Source organism: Herpailurus yagouaroundi, unplaced genomic scaffold (assembly GCF_014898765.1).
Source record: "Herpailurus yagouaroundi ecotype Mexico unplaced genomic scaffold, PumYag 184, whole genome shotgun sequence".
Lineage (NCBI taxonomy): Eukaryota > Metazoa > Chordata > Mammalia > Carnivora > Felidae > Herpailurus > Herpailurus yagouaroundi.
Window position 1 is genome coordinate 14426851 of NW_024412415.1, and position 18660 is coordinate 14445510.

Sequence of the window (18660 nt, forward strand, 5' to 3'; positions counted from 1 at the left end):
ATATACCACATCTTCTTTATCCATTTGTCAATTGATGGACATTTGGGCTCTTTCCATAATTTGGCTATTGTTGATAGTGCTATTATAAACATTGGGGTGCATGTGCCCCTTTGAATCAGCATTTTTGTATCTTTGGATAAATACCTCATGGTGTAATTTCTGGGTCATAGGGTAGCCCATTTTAAATTTTTTAGGAACCTCTATACTGTTTTCCAGAGTGGCTGAACCAGTTTTAATTCCCAACAATAATGCAAAAGTGTTCCCCTTTCTCTGTATCCTTGCCAACATCTGTTGTTTCCTGAATTGTTAATTTTAGTCACTCTGACTGGTGCAAGGTGGTATCTCAATATTGTTTTGATTGGTATTTCCCTGATGATGAGTGATGCTGAGCATCTTTTCATGTGTCTGTTAGCCATCTGGATGTCTTCTTTGGAAAAGCGTCTATTCATGTCTTCTGTTCATTTCTTCACTGGAATATTTGTTTTTTGGTGTTGAGTTTCATAAATTCGTTATAGATTTTTGATACTAGCCATTAATCAGATATGTCAATTCCAAATATCTTCTCCCATTCTGTTGGTTGCCTTTTAGTTTTGTCGATTGTTTCCCTTACTGTGCAAAAGCTTTTTATCTTGATGAAATCCCAACAGTTTATCTTTGCTTTTGTTTCCCTTGCCTCCAGAGTAATTTCTAATAAGAAGGTGTTGTGGCTGAGGTCAAAGAGGTTGCTGTTTGTTTTCTCCTCTAGGATTTTGATGGTTTCCTGTCTTGCATTTGGATCTTTCATCTATTTTGAGTTTATTTTTGTGTATGGTGTAAGAAAGTGGTCCAGGCTCATTCTTCTACATGTTGTTGTCCAGTTTTCCCAACATCATTGGCTGAAAAGACCTGTTTTTCCATTGGATATTCTTTCTTGCTTTGTCAAAGATTAGTTGGCCATACATTTATGGGTCCAATCTGGGTTCTCTATTCTGTTCCATTGATCTATGTGCACCATACTGCCTTGGTGATTACAGCTTTGGAATACAGATTGAAGTCCAGAATTGTGGTACCTCCAGTTTTGGTTTTCTTTTGCAACATGATTTTAACTATCTGGGGTCTTTCCTGGTTCCATACAAATTTTAGAATTGTTTGTTCTAGTTCTGTGAAAAATGCTGGTGTTATTTTGGTAGGGATTGCAATGAATGTGTAGATTGCTTTGGACAGTAACAACATTTCAACAATATTTGTTCTTCTGATCCATGAACATGGAATGTTTTTTCATTTCTTTGTGTTTTCTTCAGTTTCTTTTATAAGCTTTCTTTAGTTTTCAGTGTATAGATCTTGTACCTGTTTGGTTAGGTTTATTCCTAGTATTTTATGGTTTTAGGTACAATTGTAAATGGGATAAATTCCTTGATTTCTCTTTCTGCTGCTTCATTATTGGTGTATAGAAATGCAGCTGATTTCTATATGTTGATTTTATATCCTTTGATATAAATTTTCTGAATTCATGTATCAGTTCTAGCATTTCTTTGGTGGAGTCTTTTGGGTTTTCCAAACAGAATATCATGTCATCTGCAAAGAGCAAATCCATCCAATTTTGATATCTTCTGTTTCTTTTTGTTGTCTGATTGTTGAGGCCAGGACTTCCAACACTATGTTGTACAACAGTGGTGAGTATAGACATGCTTATTGTGTTCCTGACCTTAGAGGGAAAGCTCAGTTTTTCTCCATTAAGGATGATATTAGCTGTAGATCTTTCATATATGATCTTGAGGTATGTTCCTTCTATCCCTACTTTTTGAGGGTTTTTATCAGGAAAGGATGCTGTATTTTGTCAAATGCTTTTTTGCATCTATTGAGAGGATCATGGGATTCTCATACTTTCTTTTATTAATGTGATATATTGATTTGTGGATGTTGAACCACCCCTGAAGCTCAAGAATAAACCCCACTTGATCATGGTGATTACTGCTTTTAATGTATTGTTGGATTCCATTTGCTAGTATCTTTTTGAGAATTTTTGCATACATGTTCATCAAGGAGATTGGTCTGTAGTTCTCCTTTTTATTGGAGTCTTTATCTGGTTTTGGAATCAAGGCAATGCTGGTCTCATAGATGACTTTAGAAGTTTTCCCTCCATTTCTATTTTGTGAAACAGCTTCAAGAGAATAGGTGTTAACTCTTCTTTAAGTGTTTGTTAGAATGCCCCTGGAAAGCCATGCAGCCTGGGACCCTTGTTTATTCAGAGATTTTTGATTATTGATTCAATTTCTTTACTGGTTATGGGTCTGTTCAAATTTTTTACTTCTTCCTGTTTCAGTTTTGGTAGGATATGTCTAGGAATTTGTCCATTTCTTCCAGATTGCCCAGTTTGTTGGCATATAATTGCTCATAATGTTCTCTTATTTTTGTTTGTATTTCTACAGTGTTGGTTGTGATCTCTCTTTGTTAAAATTTTATTTATTTATTTATTTATCTATCTATCTATCTATTTATTTATTTATTTTTTAACGTTTATTTATTTTTGAGACAGAGAGAGACAGAGCATGAATGGGGGAGGGTCAGAGAGAGGGAGACACAGAATCTGAAACAGGCTCCAGGCTCTGAGCTGTCAGCACAGAGCCTGACGTGGGGCTCAAACTCACGGACCGTGAGATCACGACCTGAGCCGAAGTCGGCTGCTTAACCGACTGAGCCACCCAGGCGCCCCTATTTATTATTTTGAGAGAGAGAAAGAGAGAGAGGAGGGGGAAAGAGAAGGAGAGACATCCCAAACAGGCTCTACATCATCAGTGCAGAGCCTGACATAGGGCTCAGACTCACAAACTGTGAGATTATGACCCGAGCAGAGATCAAGAGTTGGATGCTTAAACAACTACACCACCCAGGCACCCCTCTGCTCTTTCATTCATGATTTTATTTACTTGGGTTCTTTCCTTTTTCTTTTTGATAAATCTAGCTAAGGGTTTATCAATTTTGTTAATTCTTTCAAAGAACCAGCTCCTGGTTTTGTTGATCTGTTCTACTATTTTTCTTTTAATTTTATTATCATTGATTTCTGCTCTAATGTTTATTATTTCCCTCTTCTGCTAGTTTTGGGCTGTCTTTGATGTTCTTTTTCTAGCTTTTAAGGTGTAAGGTTATGTTGTGTATTTGAGACCTTTCTTCCTTCTTTAGGAAGCCCTGGATTGCTATATACTTCCTTTTTATGACTGCCTTTGCTGCATCCCAGAGGTTTTAGATGGTCATGTTTTCCTTTTCATTGGCTTCCATGTACTTTTTAATTTCCTCTTAAATTGTTGTTTACCCCATTCATTCTTTAGTAGGATATTCTTTAATCTCCAAGTGTTTGTGGTCTTTACAATTTTTTTCTTGTTATTGATTTCAAGTTTCATAGCATTGTGGTCTGAAAATATGCATAGTATGATATCAATATTTTTGTACTTGTTGAGGGCTGATTTGTGACCCAGTATGTGATCTATTTTGGAGAATGTTCCATGTGAACTCAAGAAGAATGTGTATTCTACTGCTTTAGGATTAAATGTTCTGAATATATCTGTTAAGTCCGTCTGCTCCAGTGTGTCATTCAAAGCCATTGTTCCCTTGTTGATTTTCTGCTTAGATGATCTTTCCATTACTATTAGTGGGGTGTTGAAGTCCCCTACTATGATGGTATTGTTACCAATGAGTTTCTTTATGTTTGTTATTAATTGATTTATATATTTGGGTGCTTTAAGTTTTGTGCATAAATATTTGTAATTGTTAGATCTTCTTGGTGGATAGACCCCTTAATGATGATATAATGCCCTTTTTCATCTCTTATTCCAGTCTTTGTTTTAAAATCTAGTTTGTCTGATATAACTATGGCTATTCTGGTTTTCCTTTGAGCTCCATTAGTATGATAGATGGTTCTCCATCCTCTTACTTTCAATCTGTAGATGTCTTTAGGTCTAAAATGAGTCTCTTGTCTATATGTAGGCAGCATATAGATGGGTCTTATTTTTTTTTATCCATTCTGATACCCTACGTCTTTTTATTGGATCACTTAGTCCATTTACATTTAGAGTGATTATTGAAAGTTAATGAATTTATTGCCATTGTGTTGCCTGTACATTTGATGTTTCTGGTGATGTTCTCTGGTCCTTTCTATTCTTTGCTGCTTTTGGTCTTTTTTGTTTTGTTTTGTCTTTTCTCCACTCAAAGAGTCCCTCTTAAAATTTCTTGCGGGGCTGATTTAGTGGTCATGAACTCCTTTATTTTTTCTTTGGGAAAAGAGAAAGGAAAAAAAGTTAAAAATTAAAAATAAAACAAACAAATAAACAAACCAGCAAACAAAATGAAACCCAAATGAAGTTACCTCCAGTTTCCCCTAGAACTGAAACTTTGCAGCACACTATAGTACGTAAATTAATAAACAGGTGGAAGGGATTTGTGTTGGTCTTCTGGGGGATATGCCTGGAGGGTTCAGGTGGGCAGGGCTTGGTGTAGTAGCTCTGTTATGCACTTAGTGGTGCTGCTTAGCTTACTGAGGTTGATACATGTGTGCACGCTAGAAGTGAAAATGGCTTCACTCAGCTCCTTAGTCTCTGGTGCAGGAACCCCATGCCCTCAACCAGCCCACAGTCAAGCATCCTCCTTTGTCTCAAGCTTCTGTCTGATCCTGCCTCTACCTTGTTTGCGTCCAAGCTGCCTGCCTGCCAGGTAGCACTTCCCTCCAGAGTTTTATCTCAAATGGGGCTGTGTTTCTAAACCCCACACTTCAGAAACTCCCATGGTTTTCTGGAGGACTCTCTGGGGGAGGATCTCACTGAGCAATGGCTGGATGCTGGCTTGCCCCAGAGAATGTTCCTGCTATCGTGCAGTGGCAGACACCCAGAGTTTATGGCAAATCACAACATACAACTGGCACCAGGTTTTGCTGTCCTCTGGCATCTTTGTTCTAATATCATTAAATGTGGCCACTTCCTGGGGTCTGTTGGGACCTATGCCTGTGGGGAGGCCATATGGCTTCTACCAAATGCTATCCAATCAGGGAAACTGCTTCTCCCCATGTGACCCTTCAGACCATGCTGCCTACTCCTGGGGATTCACCCTACTTTTTCACCAAAGCAATGCCAGGCACTGAGCTTGAAACTTCAGACTTTGAGCTCCACTGTTTATAGAATCTTGGTGGTATTGAAACCCTCTCCTTTCTCTCCTTTAGTGATTTTGGGGAACAGATTTCTTGTTCAATCCCCTGCGAGTATTTTCCCTCTCTCTCTCTCTCTCTCCAGTTACTTTCAGGGGGAGTGCTTTTCTTGTGCAATCCCCATGCGCTGCACTCTCTGCCTTTCTCTTTCTCTGTCATTTCTCCATGAAAATGGATCCTTACCCTCTGTGGCTCTATAGCTTTTCTCTCCCCCAATTCACTTCTCCACACCGTGTACCTGCCAAATTCACTGGCTCCAATTATTCAGGATTGTTGCATTAATTCTCAGATCAATTTCCTGGGTGTTCAAAATGGTTTGATGCTGATCTAGCTGCATTTCAGGGACGAGACAAGCTCAGGGTCCCTTACTACTCCACCATCTTAACTCCCCCGGGCAGACATTCCTAAAAGAATGGGGAGGAATTAATGATCACATAGTGGCTCCATAGGACTGGCATACTCCCATTAGGGGAAAATTTGTTTGTATATTTTATTTCCAGCTGTGAGGTTGGGTTTACATTTACCATGACTTGGCCTCTCTAATGAGTTGTGTTTTTTTTAATGTTTATTTATTTTTTGAGAGGGGGGGATGAGTGGGGGAGGGGCAGAGAGAGAGGGAGACAAGAATCTGAAGCAGGCTCCAGGCTCCAAGCTGTCAGCATAGAACCCGACCACGGGCTTGAACCTACAGACTGTGAGATCATGACCTGAGCAGAAGTCAACACTTAACCTACTGAGGCACCCAGGCACCCCCCCTTTTTTTCTTTTCCCTCTCTGATGGATTTGATCAGCAGATTTAAGTTAAAAACAAAAACAAAAAAATCTCAAACTTTGGCTGCATTTACTGCTTATTTGTATTGATAAATCTCAGGTCCTTTGGTGGGGGAACTAATATCTACCGAGATTGTGCCTCCCTCAATTCAATATTTATTGACTCCTACTATATGCCAGGCATTGTCCTGTATAAGCAATGAATACATTAAAATCTCTATTTAATGATCCCTGTTAAGTTGAATTCAATTATTTAGAAGTTATGCTGTGTGGAAATTGATTATGATATGACTTAGCCCCCAAAATGGGATATAAAATGGTATATTATATATGATGTCAGCTCAGCTCAGTGAATTTATATACATTCATAAGCAAGAGAAAAGCCCATTTTCTGGTATAAGCTTAAATTTGCCTCTTTCTTTATGCCTGCTTATGAAAATCAAATATCTCCCATTGCAGTCATTCCTGAACTAGATTCCAAAAGGGAAATTTGAGGGGTTGGAGAATTTAGTACATCGTCCTTTTTGCTTAAAAGTTATTTTTTTTTAAGCAAGCCTATGCTTGGTACAAAACTAATACACACACACACACACACACACACACACACACAAACACGGATATTCTCGATGTGTATCAATGTGTGGGGTGTGTTTGGGGTCTTTCCCCTAATACTTTAAGGTCAGATACATCTGCATGAAATTCCCAAGGGATAAAAGGGAGGGAGATGCATTAGTGAGTTATCTAACTAGTTTACTTTTCTATAAAAACTCCGTCCTGGACAGTTAGCGATCTCTTTCATTCAGCACGAAGATCTAGAGGTTTCTTTATTCACTCTGAACACGTGAACACCTCCAGAAAAAACTCAAGCTCACCATTTTGCCATTTGCTTGATCTTTTCTTTACAATGTGCCTCAGGAAGGGTAGATGAAAAATTTGAAATATAGTAATAACCCCAAGTCATTTCTGTTTCTTATTACATTGTCTCTTCATCCCACCACATTATTTTTTCAAAGGATCCCCAAGATGCCATCCCCAGAGGAACCATGCTGGCCATTTTCATCACCACTGTTGCCTACATAGGAGTTGCTATTTGTGTAGGTAAGTTGTATGTCTTTGGTGTAAGAATTCCAGAATTACAAGGAGTCTAGTCCTTTCATGTCCAGTGGGCTTTCAATGGATCATAAGTAGAAAGTTTTTTTTACAGACAACATTTTTATTCCCCTCTGGATGCTCTAGGGGTTTGAATGCAATTAAGCTATAATATAGGTGTCTTGGGGTCAGGGCTAGGATAGAGTTAATAAGATTGTCATTCTGCCTGAACACAAAGAGAATCCAATTTAGCTACTCTAGGTGATAATCCCCCCTGCCAAAGATGTTTTTCACCCACCCAGCACCCACCTCCCTTGTCTTGGGAAGGAGGTGAGAAACAGCCAGAGAGAAGCCAAAAGAAAACAAGACAAAAACAAAAAGGCTTAGGAAAATATGAAAGATATAGAATTGATGACTGTATCTCCTCCTTGCACTAACTGTCCCTAATATGGAAATGTCACTGTCACTAGTTGGCAGGAAATCAGAACAAGACCCAGCTGCCAGCAGTGTGGGTGGCCAGCCCCCACCATTGCTCAGTGAACAGAAAATATGTGAATGCACCTGCTGTTCCTAAGCTGACTTTCATTCCACCTGGTGCCTGCAGCCACACCTCCTCCTGGTTGGGGGTCACTTCATGCTTATACCATAGTAGGAGAGGAAGCAATGTGGAACATTCAGAGAAGAAAACTCTTTTCTGTGCACTGCACAGAATATAGTTCCCCACTGCAGAATCCCGGATGACCATTTTGCTGAAGGGCACATCCCAGTAGTCCTCTACTTAAAGGAAATTGGGGAACTGCATTTATCTTACTTTGGTTTGTGGAGAAAAAAGCAAAACAGTTAACTTAGATTCTTGCTCCTCTCACTGTCTCTTATTTGAGGAAAATGGATAATGTTAGCTATATTGCTGTGGCATTTTCAAGTTTAGTTACATGTAAAGAGATTTTATTCCAATACTTTAGAAAATTGACACATTTTTAAATGACATTGAAATCACCTTAAGTTAAATTTCCCAAATGGTTTTCTATCTCACATGAAGTAAAAATGAAGGAATGAGTAAAGTTATAGACCTGATTTCAGAGAATCTTTCAGTTTTTGCCTGGGGCGGAAAATCTGTTTCTATGCTTTTCCCTGGAGAGGAGGACAGTCATGAGGTCTATAGCCTGTCATTAGTTATGGTTCATGGCTTGGCTTCACTGAAATTTGGGGAGTTGTATAATGCAGAAGCCAAAATATATGATTCAGAAAAGTCAGCTCAACATAAAAGAACAAAGCATAAAGGTAAAATCTAGAATGGATAGTTTTGCTTGGTAACCAACATCCATGATTTCAACTGTTTAAGCAGTCCTGTCATGTTATGTTTACTGTGGTGGGGAGAGAATGGGCCCTTGTATGAATTGAATCACCAGAGAAAGATTACCACCTGACAGGGTACCTGTCACTGAGACCTCTCTTGAAGTTAATAGCAAGGGATGATGACTCCTACTGGCTGGAGTTGGAATAGCAAAGTGAACAGTTTCATTGGTTGGGATTTAGTTTGCAAAACATGTATCCTTCAGGTGGTTCAGAAAAGTTTCTACGTATATCCCATGTATAGTCATATATTTCAATAATTCTATCAAATACATAGTGGCAGAGATTATAGTTATAAAATTCCTAAGGAAAGTCAGTGATTAAAATATCTATCAAGAATCTTTAAAAAGTTCATAACTCCATTTCTAGGAATCTACCCTAGAGAAATATGTTGAAATATGGAAGGAAATTTTGTGTACAAAGGTGTTCATCATAGGTGTTCATTCATACATAGAATAGGTGTTTATAGTAGAAAATAACAGAAATACCAAAATGTATAAAAATAATGGAATACACTGATATTTGATAGAATATTATTTGACCATTAATAGTACCAAGGAAATCTTAATATTTTATCCCCCATTTCTTTATTATTTAAACCATTAAAATTCTGTATAAAGTAGAATTATAGCTATGTTTAAATAATTATGAAAGGACTATCATTAGTTGAAAACAAGGGCTCAGTTCTCTTAATTACCGAATTCAATAATGCTACCCCTTGGTTCTCTCACCGTTGAGAAAATAAATCCTTCTACCTGCAAAACACCTGATCAGTAGTACCAAACCAGATATATGAATCGAATACATATTATGTGCAAAGCATTGCCATGTGCATTTCAGAAAGTAATAGGGTTCCAACCCCCAAGTGTCTTAAAGAGGTAGGTGAAAGCTTGGACATAAAGCACCCAAGGCAGTGGAAGTGGCAGCTTGTTAGAGACAGGGGGCGCTCTCAAGCCTTTGAGAATGGGAACCTCCAGGTACCTGATCCCAGAATGACAAGAGAGGATGGCAATGGACCTGCTCACACTCAAAGTAAACTATGATTTCAGATGAAAACCTTATAGGGGGCAGAACACTTATAAAGAAATGACAAGCCATGGTTGTTTCCCCAGGAGCCTGTGTGGTCCGAGATGCCACTGGAAACATGAATGACACAATCATTTCTGGGATGAACTGCAATGGTTCAGCAGCCTGTGGGTTGGGCTACGACTTCTCAAGATGTCGGCATGAACCATGTCAATATGGGCTGATGAACAATTTCCAGGTTTGAATGACCAAAAAAAAAAAAAGTTGATTGCTATTTTCATTTGTAGAATGTCATGTGGAGTATAATGAAACTTCTGACTTTGCAAATGATTGATTGTGGATCCATTTGAATTCAGCAAGGAACCATTCATGAGTGAGGGAAGGGAACCCTATAGGCATTATGTAGTGGCAAATCCTGTGGTTACGTTTACTGTGGTGGGAAGAGAATGGGCCCTTGTATGAACTGCATCACCAGAGAAAGATTACCACCTGACATTATGCATCTTCCAGTCAATTATGAAAGATTCCATGGCGGGGAGAAGGAGAGACTTAGATAGTTAGCACTTGGAATGCATGTTGTGTATGGACTTCAGTTTAGGAAAGGGCCCCAATGTGGTCCTGGAGTGCCTGGAAAACAAGGCCAAGAAGGAAATTGTGAGTGGCAAAAGGGGAGGTAAATGAGGGGGGAGGAAGAAGGGAAGTTGGGAAAGCTGCAGAACTTGAAACATCAATTTGTCTGAATGATTGGTGAGCAGAGGGAGAGGCAAATTTGTCTTGAAGGCTTCATTCGTACATTTTAACAACCAACAAAGAGAAATTAACTCAGTTGAAGTCATTATTCCAAAATATGCCTTAAATTGACAGAATCTCATCATGTCCAAGATCTAAAATTATATTTAATGATCACAGAGAAAGCAAATGTTTCAAAAGCTTCTATGTGCAGGAAGAACAAGAAAGTCTAAAGCTTTTCGGAAGACCAGTAAACAACTGAGCCCTCCCCAAAACTTATTTAAATACCAGTTCCTACTGGATAGGATTTCCCATTGTCCAGGAAACATATGCCCAAAAAGACATATTGTTGTCAAAGTCCTTGAAATCATTTCCTTATTTATTCTTTCCAGTATCTTCTGGATGTATTGTGGTGAGCATTTCTTATTGTTATAAACAATGACAACAAAATGGCCATGTCCATTTTGAAAAAAAAACAAATATTGAGGAACTCGAGAATGAAGCAGGGGCGGGGGGCAATCTGGTTAGAAGCAATTAATTTGTAAAGGAGATTCCAAATCACAGAAAGTAGAAAGGGAAGCATTTGCATAAAATTTTGACTTTCTTTTTTAATTGTGTGATGGATGAGTCTCCTTACTGGAATGTCTTTTCTCAAGGTCATGAGCATGGTGTCAGGGTTTGGCCCCCTCATCACTGCTGGCATCTTTTCTGCAACGCTGTCCTCAGCCCTGGCCTCTCTCGTCAGCGCACCCAAAGTGTTCCAGGTGATACAAGCACAAGAGCATGTTCCTCTCCCTACGTCTGTTTCCACTAAACTTGGATCAAGCTGAAATACTCATTCTCACGAGCAATCATCTTCCATCATTTTCTGAAACAGTTTAACGTTTGCATCTGGCTCAAATGCTGTCTGCCACATAGTCAAGATCGATTCAAATAATATAAAGAATGACAAACTGCAGTGTTAACTTGTGCCTATATCATGTACCACTTCATCTTTCCCCAAATCTTCTTGTTTGAATCACCTAGGGAAAATGACTGTGCATAGATATAAATGACGAATATCTCCTCTTCTTTTCCATTAGGCACTGTGCAAGGACAACATCTACAAAGCCCTGCAGTTCTTTGCAAAGGGATATGGGAAAAACAATGAACCCCTGAGAGGATACATTCTCACTTTTGTTATAGCCATGGCCTTCATTCTTATTGGTTCGTAGTTTTCTCTTGCTTCCTGAAAGCCAAGGAATTCTTCTGATTACTGTTAGGGTTTTCTTTTTAGCTTGACGAATTGCCTGTTTTATGTTTAATATCCCAATTCAGATAATTGGAGTCTGTCTAATCCAAGGAATCCTTGTGTGTAGAGAGCATTCGAGGACTTGAGGTAGACTTTGAATCTTCTTTGAATCTGAATGTTGGAAATCCATCCAACCAAGCGCAAGAGAATCCTTCCTCCAAGCTCCCTGATATTGTGTAATTCCAGAGTCTTCCCCAGGTGCCTCTTGTCTCCACCTCTCCTGGTTTGGCAGCTAGCTGGAGAATTGAAGTGTCATTTTCAAAATATGGTCCATTGACCACTTATATCAGAATCCGAATCACCTGGGGTTTGTTAATGTGCCAGTTTTTGAGACCCAACCCCAGAATTAGAATCAGTGTCTCTGGGGATAAGGAATCTGCATGTTTACAAGATCCTCAGGAGATTTGTAGACGACTAAGGTTTGAGAACCACTTACCCAGACTGTAATCTCGGCTTCCTCTCCAAAGTGATATAGGAACAGCTGCACAATCTTGGATAGGCACATTCATCAACTTTAGCCTGCACGTTCCTCGTTCCTCCCTAAGGTGCTACCATTGCTGGTGAGCCTATCAGAGGAAAAGAAGCCAAAAGCAAGGCCATGATAACTGTGCCTAGAAGGGCAGAGCCTTCCTCAGCACAGTGGCACTAAACAATAAAGGCCCCTCATCAACACATGAACTCAGGAAGTGACTGTAATTCCTGAATCCTCATAAGATTTCTACAAGGTTGAAGAGGTAGAAAATATGACTGTCTGTGTTTTTTAGATTTTAAAAGATTAAATAAAAAGTGATTATTTACAGAAAAGCTTCCATTCTATAACTTAAGCATAACACCTCAAATCATTGCCCTATAATGCATTTATGTGATCAAATAGCCCAAGTGTTAGAAAATTGTATAAATTAAATAATATCCTTAAAAATCACTGAGAACAGTGTAGACTAGCTTCATGGCACAAACTTCATGGCAGCCATTTTTGCCTATTCCTTGCTGGCATCTATGGTCTAGAATCACACCCAGATGCTACCTGTATTTGCATCACTGTGGTTGACAGATTAATGATAATGTCTCTGAATTATTTCCTATATCATACAGTAAACAATTCAGCTAGGATTAAATCATACTGGATATTTAGGTACTGGGGTAAAAATTTTCTGGCACACCTTGAGAGGTAGAACTCTCCAGAAATGTTTAAAAGTGGGGGGGGGGGCAGCAAATGACTAGCAAGAGTTGAGAGTCAAGAAGAGTAAGTTGGGTATAGAAATTTCCAATTGGGTATTGCTGGTGCCCTGGTATTTAATCTGTCACACTGCAGAGCTTAGTGACACAGGAGAAAAATAATTTCTCCTTGTATCCACAGCAGACAAAGAATAGAAGATATGGTACCTCTGGACTACCTACAGGGGAGTTTATCATCTGCCCAGTCCCCAAACCCTCTACCCACGCCCACTTGAATTACAGGTCTTGCCTATTGTCTATTTTCTCATTGGTAGGTTTTCTTGTATCATACTTTGTGGAAACCCCGGCTGAAAAAATATTTTTAAATGAATGCAACCCCAAAGAAAAATCACTAACTTCTTAAACTTTGACAAATGCTAGCTATGTTTTCAATTTCCAAATAAAGTCAAGCTTCCAGGCTGTGACAGCTGTTCAGCCCCTGGTCTCATCACTCATATGTACATGCTCACTTCTGCTTCATTCACAGCGGAACTGAACACCATCGCCCCCATCATCTCCAACTTTTTCCTGGCCTCATATGCACTTATTAATTTCTCCTGCTTCCATGCCTCTTATGCCAAATCTCCGGGTAAGTTGACTTCTCATAACTAAAATAAGCCTAAGAAGGCAGTTAGTTTGTCTCAATAAGATGAAATAAGTCAGTGAAAAGTGCTCAATCTGTGTTTATGTATTTCCTTATATCCTAGTGGGCAGCGTAATCCACTTTATTTTGGTGAGTTGGGGGGTGACTTCTGAAATAGAAAAAGAATCATTTGAGCAATGGCCTTTTTGACCAACCGTAAAGTCAATTTTCTCCTGCGGCAATAAATTATTCATTGCAAGAGAAACCACATTTATTTCAGCAGTAGAAAACACCACTATTTATTTCCAGGGTGAAAGTGACCACAGAAGTGGAATAAATGTATATATTTGAAACTTCCTTACTATCAATTTGTTTCCTGCCCATGGTGCAGAAGAGAAGGATGAGTAGTTCCCATAATTACCTGCTGAGTACAGTCGATGCAGATTCGTATTGAAACCAGTGGCATCCCTGCCCTCCTCAGACTGTGGTTGAAAGTGGTGCAAAATTTCATGCCAAAGAACCTTCCCTGTCTAGTCACCTCTCACCTCTTCCTTGCTTTCATTCGCTATTAGAATTCCTCTACCTTTCCACCAGAATAGATACTCGTCACAATTGACCTTCAGAAAGTTCTTCACCATGAGAGCCTTTATCAGGGATGTAAACACATTTCCACTCTATTAGGGCCTGCTGTGATCACAAGCTTCCTTTGCAAAACCTGCTGCCAATAAGACAAAATATGGACAGAAGGGGAGCCTTCGTCCACTCAAGGCCACTGGGCTTCAGAGGACAACTGAGGAACTTTTGTTTCTGTTGTGTTGTCTTCTTTTAAACAGAGAACAGAAAGTTCTAGTCAGTGAATATAACAAGTATAGAAATGTGTGCCTCCATGCCATGTTATGTTCATCTTTGAAAAGCAAGGTGAAATCATAGAGATGGGAAGGGGAAAGAGTGGAAAAGGAAGGAGTGAAAGAGGAAGAAAGAAAAAGAGAGAGGGGAAAAAAAACACAGAGACACATGGATACACAAACCCACAAAATGACACACACACTGCCTCTGCCACAAACACACACACACACACACACACACACACACACACACACACACGTGCGCGCGCGCTCACATACAGCCAGACTTGGAAAAATAAAGGCATTTCCAGGGATGTTCTCAATGTGCTATTTCCATCTGGTGGCCATTTCAGAAATTGCTCCTGAAGACTTTGAAGGCTCTGTTGTGTTTTGGCAACTCCAAATTTAATATGTATTTCACCCATAGACCAAATGCCCTTCAAATCAGAACTTCCCTAGCTGACCATACTGTCTTCCAGCTTCTTCACTGCAAGGAACATGGGAAACTCCCATGCATATATGAACCATGAGAAATATTTTCACTGTAAAATGTAAAACATTAATGCATCAGATTTAAAAAGCTATTACAGAAAAACTTCTCCCTTTTTCTCATAGATTATTATTTCTGAAAGGGCAATCACTATCCTCTTAACATAAAGAAGGTACAGACAGAGCTATCAGGAAGTTACTGGCTTGACTTTTGATGAAGCTCTACCTTCTCCATAGGAACAATAAGCCTGTTGTCTTAACCTCCTCTTTCTTGGGCCACCAAGGAGTGTCTCTCCCTCCTCCCCACTAGACCCTACTCTTTTCATCTCTCCTGCCTCCTTTTAACTCCTGATGGCATAGATATCAGAGGCTTAAGATTTCATAGTTTAGGAAGACAATTGGGGCATGCTGGAAATACAAAGAGGCCATGAGTAACACATTTTTTATATTTATAGCATTCTTATTTACTATACCTTCATAGGCCAGGAACCCAAGGTCACAGAAAACTAATAACAGAATTGGGAACTTGACCTAAAAGTTCTGATTTTCATGCTAGGAAAAACTTGCCTGCACCTAAAAATTTTTTTAAGTTTATTTTTGAGAGAAAGACAGAGAACTCAAGTGGGGGGAGGGGCAGAGAGAGAGGGAGACAGAATCTGAAACAGGCTCTGCGCTGTCAGGGCAGAGCCTGACGTGGGGCTTGAACCCATGAACCGTGAGATCAACACCTGAGCCAAAGGCGGATGTTCAACCTGCACCCCCAAGCTGCATTCTAATCATATGTAGTGGTATAAAGTAATAGTGTGAAAGTTTTTCTTATGCACTGAGATTTTTTATTTCAGGATGGAGACCTGCATATGGAATTTACAACATGTGGGTATCTCTTTTTGGAGCTGTTTTGTGCTGTGCAGTCATGTTTGTTATCAACTGGTGGGCAGCTGTCATCACCTATGTCATTGAGTTCTTCCTCTATATATACGTGACTTATAAGAAACCAGGTAAGATAAGGACTGTACAGGAGGGTGTTTCAAAAGCACTCCCTAACTAACCATTCATTCAACAAATGTTTATTGAGCACCTCCTATGTGCTTAGGTGTGCTATGTGAACAGTGGATATTAAAAATATAACATAATAGTTAACCATATATACCATATATACCAAGCACTCCTTGAATCCTCACAATGATGCTGTATATCAGGTATCATTAGACCCATTTCACAGATGAAGAAACTGAAGTTCAAACAGTTGACCGTTTGTCAAGGTGACAGGATGAGCTAGAGCTGACATTTTGAATAGAGTGTATAATACCAAACCCCATTATATCACCTTCTAAGAATCCTGCTAAATAAGATATAGTCCCTATCCTCAAGGAGTTCACTGACCCTCATGCAAGCAAGTAACCATAATACTATATAGGAAGTACCATGCGATGACATGAGCGAACTACTGAGAAAAGGAGAGGGAGCGATTAGTTCTGATTAGGGTTGTCCAGGAAGACTCTTCTGGTTCGTGGCTTGCATTCCCAGGACTAACACTCAGTAGGCACTTAATAAATATTTGTTAAATGAACAAATCAGACAGAGTCAGGGAAGATTATTCTGGGCAGAAGGAAAAGCATGAGTGAAGTTAGGAGGCATGCAGGGACATGGCTCAAGACCTGTAACACAGATGGAGTTCTTGGGTGCTAAGGAGACGGGGCAGAGGAGTAGCTTGGGCCAGATAAATACGAAACATAATGTCATGCTAGGGATTCAGTGAGCAACAAGAAGCTGCCATAGATCATTCAATTAGAGCTGAACTTTGGGTGTTAACTTTTGAATCAACGAGAAGGATAGGCTGAAGCTGGGAGAAGCTAGAGAGCAGAGTGTGGTAAAGAGAGGCCTAGTCTCGGGAGCCAGATGGCCCCCAGCCACCTTCCTATGTCCCCTACCTGTACTGCACAAGGAAAGTAGAGAGGCAGTAACTAGCTTAGAGGGATTTGTTTGCTGTTTTCTTTACTACTTTACGCATCAGGCATAATTTACATATGGTAAGATACATCCCCTTTAGATGTACAGTCTATAGGTTTTGACAGATTTACACAGTCTTGTAACCACCACCACAATCAAGACAGAGGACATTTCCATCATCAGCCAAAGTTCCTTCACACTTGTGTATTCGATCTCTTCCCCCCCTGACTCAGCCCCTAGTAACCACTGTTCTGATTTTGGTTGCTATAGCTTTTCCTTTTCAGAGTATTACATAGAATGATGCATTTTGTAGCCTTGTGTATGCTTCCTTTCACTTGACAGGATGTTTTTAGATTCATCCATGTTATTGCATGTGTAAGTGGATTGTTCATGTATGTTGAGTAGTAGTTCGTTGTATGAATATATCTGAAAAATTTAAGAACTGCATCCACCAGCTGATGGACATTTGGGTTGTTTCAAGCTTGGGATGATTATATGTAAAGCTGTTATAAACATGCACACACAGGACTTTATGTGGACCTCTGTTTTCATTTCTCTAGGAGTGGGGTATCTAAGAGTGGGTTTTCTGACCATCTAGTGTGTGTATATACATTTTTTTTAAATAAGAAACTGCCAAACTGTTTTGCACAGAAAGCGTATCATCTTCTATTCCTACCAGCAAGGGATGAAAGTCCTCATGCTCCACATCCTTGTCAGCACTTAGCGTTGTCAGTTGATTAAAAAAATAAATAAAACTTTCTTTTTTTTTTTTTATATTTTATTTTTTTTTATTTAAAAAAAATTTTTTTTCAACATTTATTTATTTTTGGGACAGAGAGAGACACAGCATGAATGGGGGAGGGGCAGAGAGAGAGGGAGACACAGAATCTGAAACAGGCTCCAGGCTCTGAGCCATCAGCCCAGAGCCCGACGCGGGGCTCGAACTCAGGGACCGCGAGATCGTGACCTGGCTGAAGTCGGACGCTTAACCGACTGTGCCACCCAGGCGCCCCAATAAATAAAACTTTCTAATAGATGTGGAGTCCTATCATTATGACTTGCTTGCATTTTCCCAATGACTAATGATATTGAATATCTTATTTGCCATCCATCTATCTTCTTCAGTCAAATGCCTGTTTAAATCTTCTGCCTATTTATTTTCTTGTGCCTATTTGTTTTCTTATTATTCAGTTCTGAGAGTTCTTTATATACTCTAGATGTAAATCCTTTAGTGGTACGTGTTTTGCAAATATTTTCTGCAAGGCTATGACTTGCCTTTTCATTTTCCTTACAGTTTGTTTTGAAGAACAGACATTCTTAATTTGTTTTTTTAAAAACATTTATTTATTTTAGAGAGAGAACACAAGCTGGGGAGGGGCAAAAGGAGAGAGTGGAAGACAGAACCTGAAGCACGTTCTGCGCTGTCAGCACGAGGCCTGATTCCAGACTAGTCTGTTCCCTGCTTTTAACCAAGTCACCTTACTTTTTTGTTGTTGTTTTCATTTTTAAAAAAAAAAAATTTTTTTTTAACGTTTATTATTTTTGGGACAGAGAGAGACAGAGCATGAACGGGGGAGGGGCAGAGAGAGAGGGAGACACAGAATCTGAAACAGGCTCCAGGCTCTGAGCCATCAGCCCAGAGCCTGACACGGGGCTCGAACTCATGGAGCGCGAGATCGTGACCTGGCTGAAGTCGGACGCTTAACCGACTGCGCCACCCAGGCGCCCCTGTTTTCATTTTTTTTAATGTTTATTTTTTAGAGAGAGAGAGAATGATAAGTAGCAGGAGAGGAGCAGAGAGAGAGGCGCACACAGAATCCAAAGCAGACTCCAAGTTCTGAGCTGTCAGCCCAGAACCCCACACAGGGCTTGAACTCATGAACTGTGAGATCATGACAGTTGGATGCTTAATCGACTAAATCACCCAGGCGCCCCTCTTAATTTCTAGAAAGTCTAATTTATCATTTTTTTTTTTTTATGATTTGGCTTTTTGCTTCTAATCTAAGATATCTTTCCCTAATCTAAGGTCACAAGTTTCTTCTAAAAGTTTTAATGTTTCAGATCTTAAATCTATGCCCATTATCCGGTTGGAGTTAATTTTTACACATGGTATGAGGAATGGTTCAAGGTTCACTTTTTACTTATAAAT

The 18660-nt window shown here is 39.5% G+C and overlaps 1 protein-coding gene across 5 annotated transcripts in view; it reads left to right on the forward strand.

Annotated features, from left to right (window-relative positions):
* Positions 1 to 18660, forward strand: part of SLC12A1 (solute carrier family 12 member 1) — a 103778-nt gene that overhangs the window by 40566 nt on the left and 44552 nt on the right. For all 5 annotated transcript variants that reach the window (XM_040492618.1, XM_040492619.1, XM_040492620.1 and 2 more), the window contains 6 exons: positions 6955 to 7039; positions 9496 to 9647; positions 10795 to 10902; positions 11221 to 11344; positions 13132 to 13233; positions 15404 to 15559. In XM_040492618.1, coding sequence (XP_040348552.1) covers positions 6955 to 7039; positions 9496 to 9647; positions 10795 to 10902; positions 11221 to 11344; positions 13132 to 13233; positions 15404 to 15559 — 727 coding nt within the window. The remainder of the gene's footprint in view (positions 1 to 6954; positions 7040 to 9495; positions 9648 to 10794; positions 10903 to 11220; positions 11345 to 13131; positions 13234 to 15403; positions 15560 to 18660) is intronic.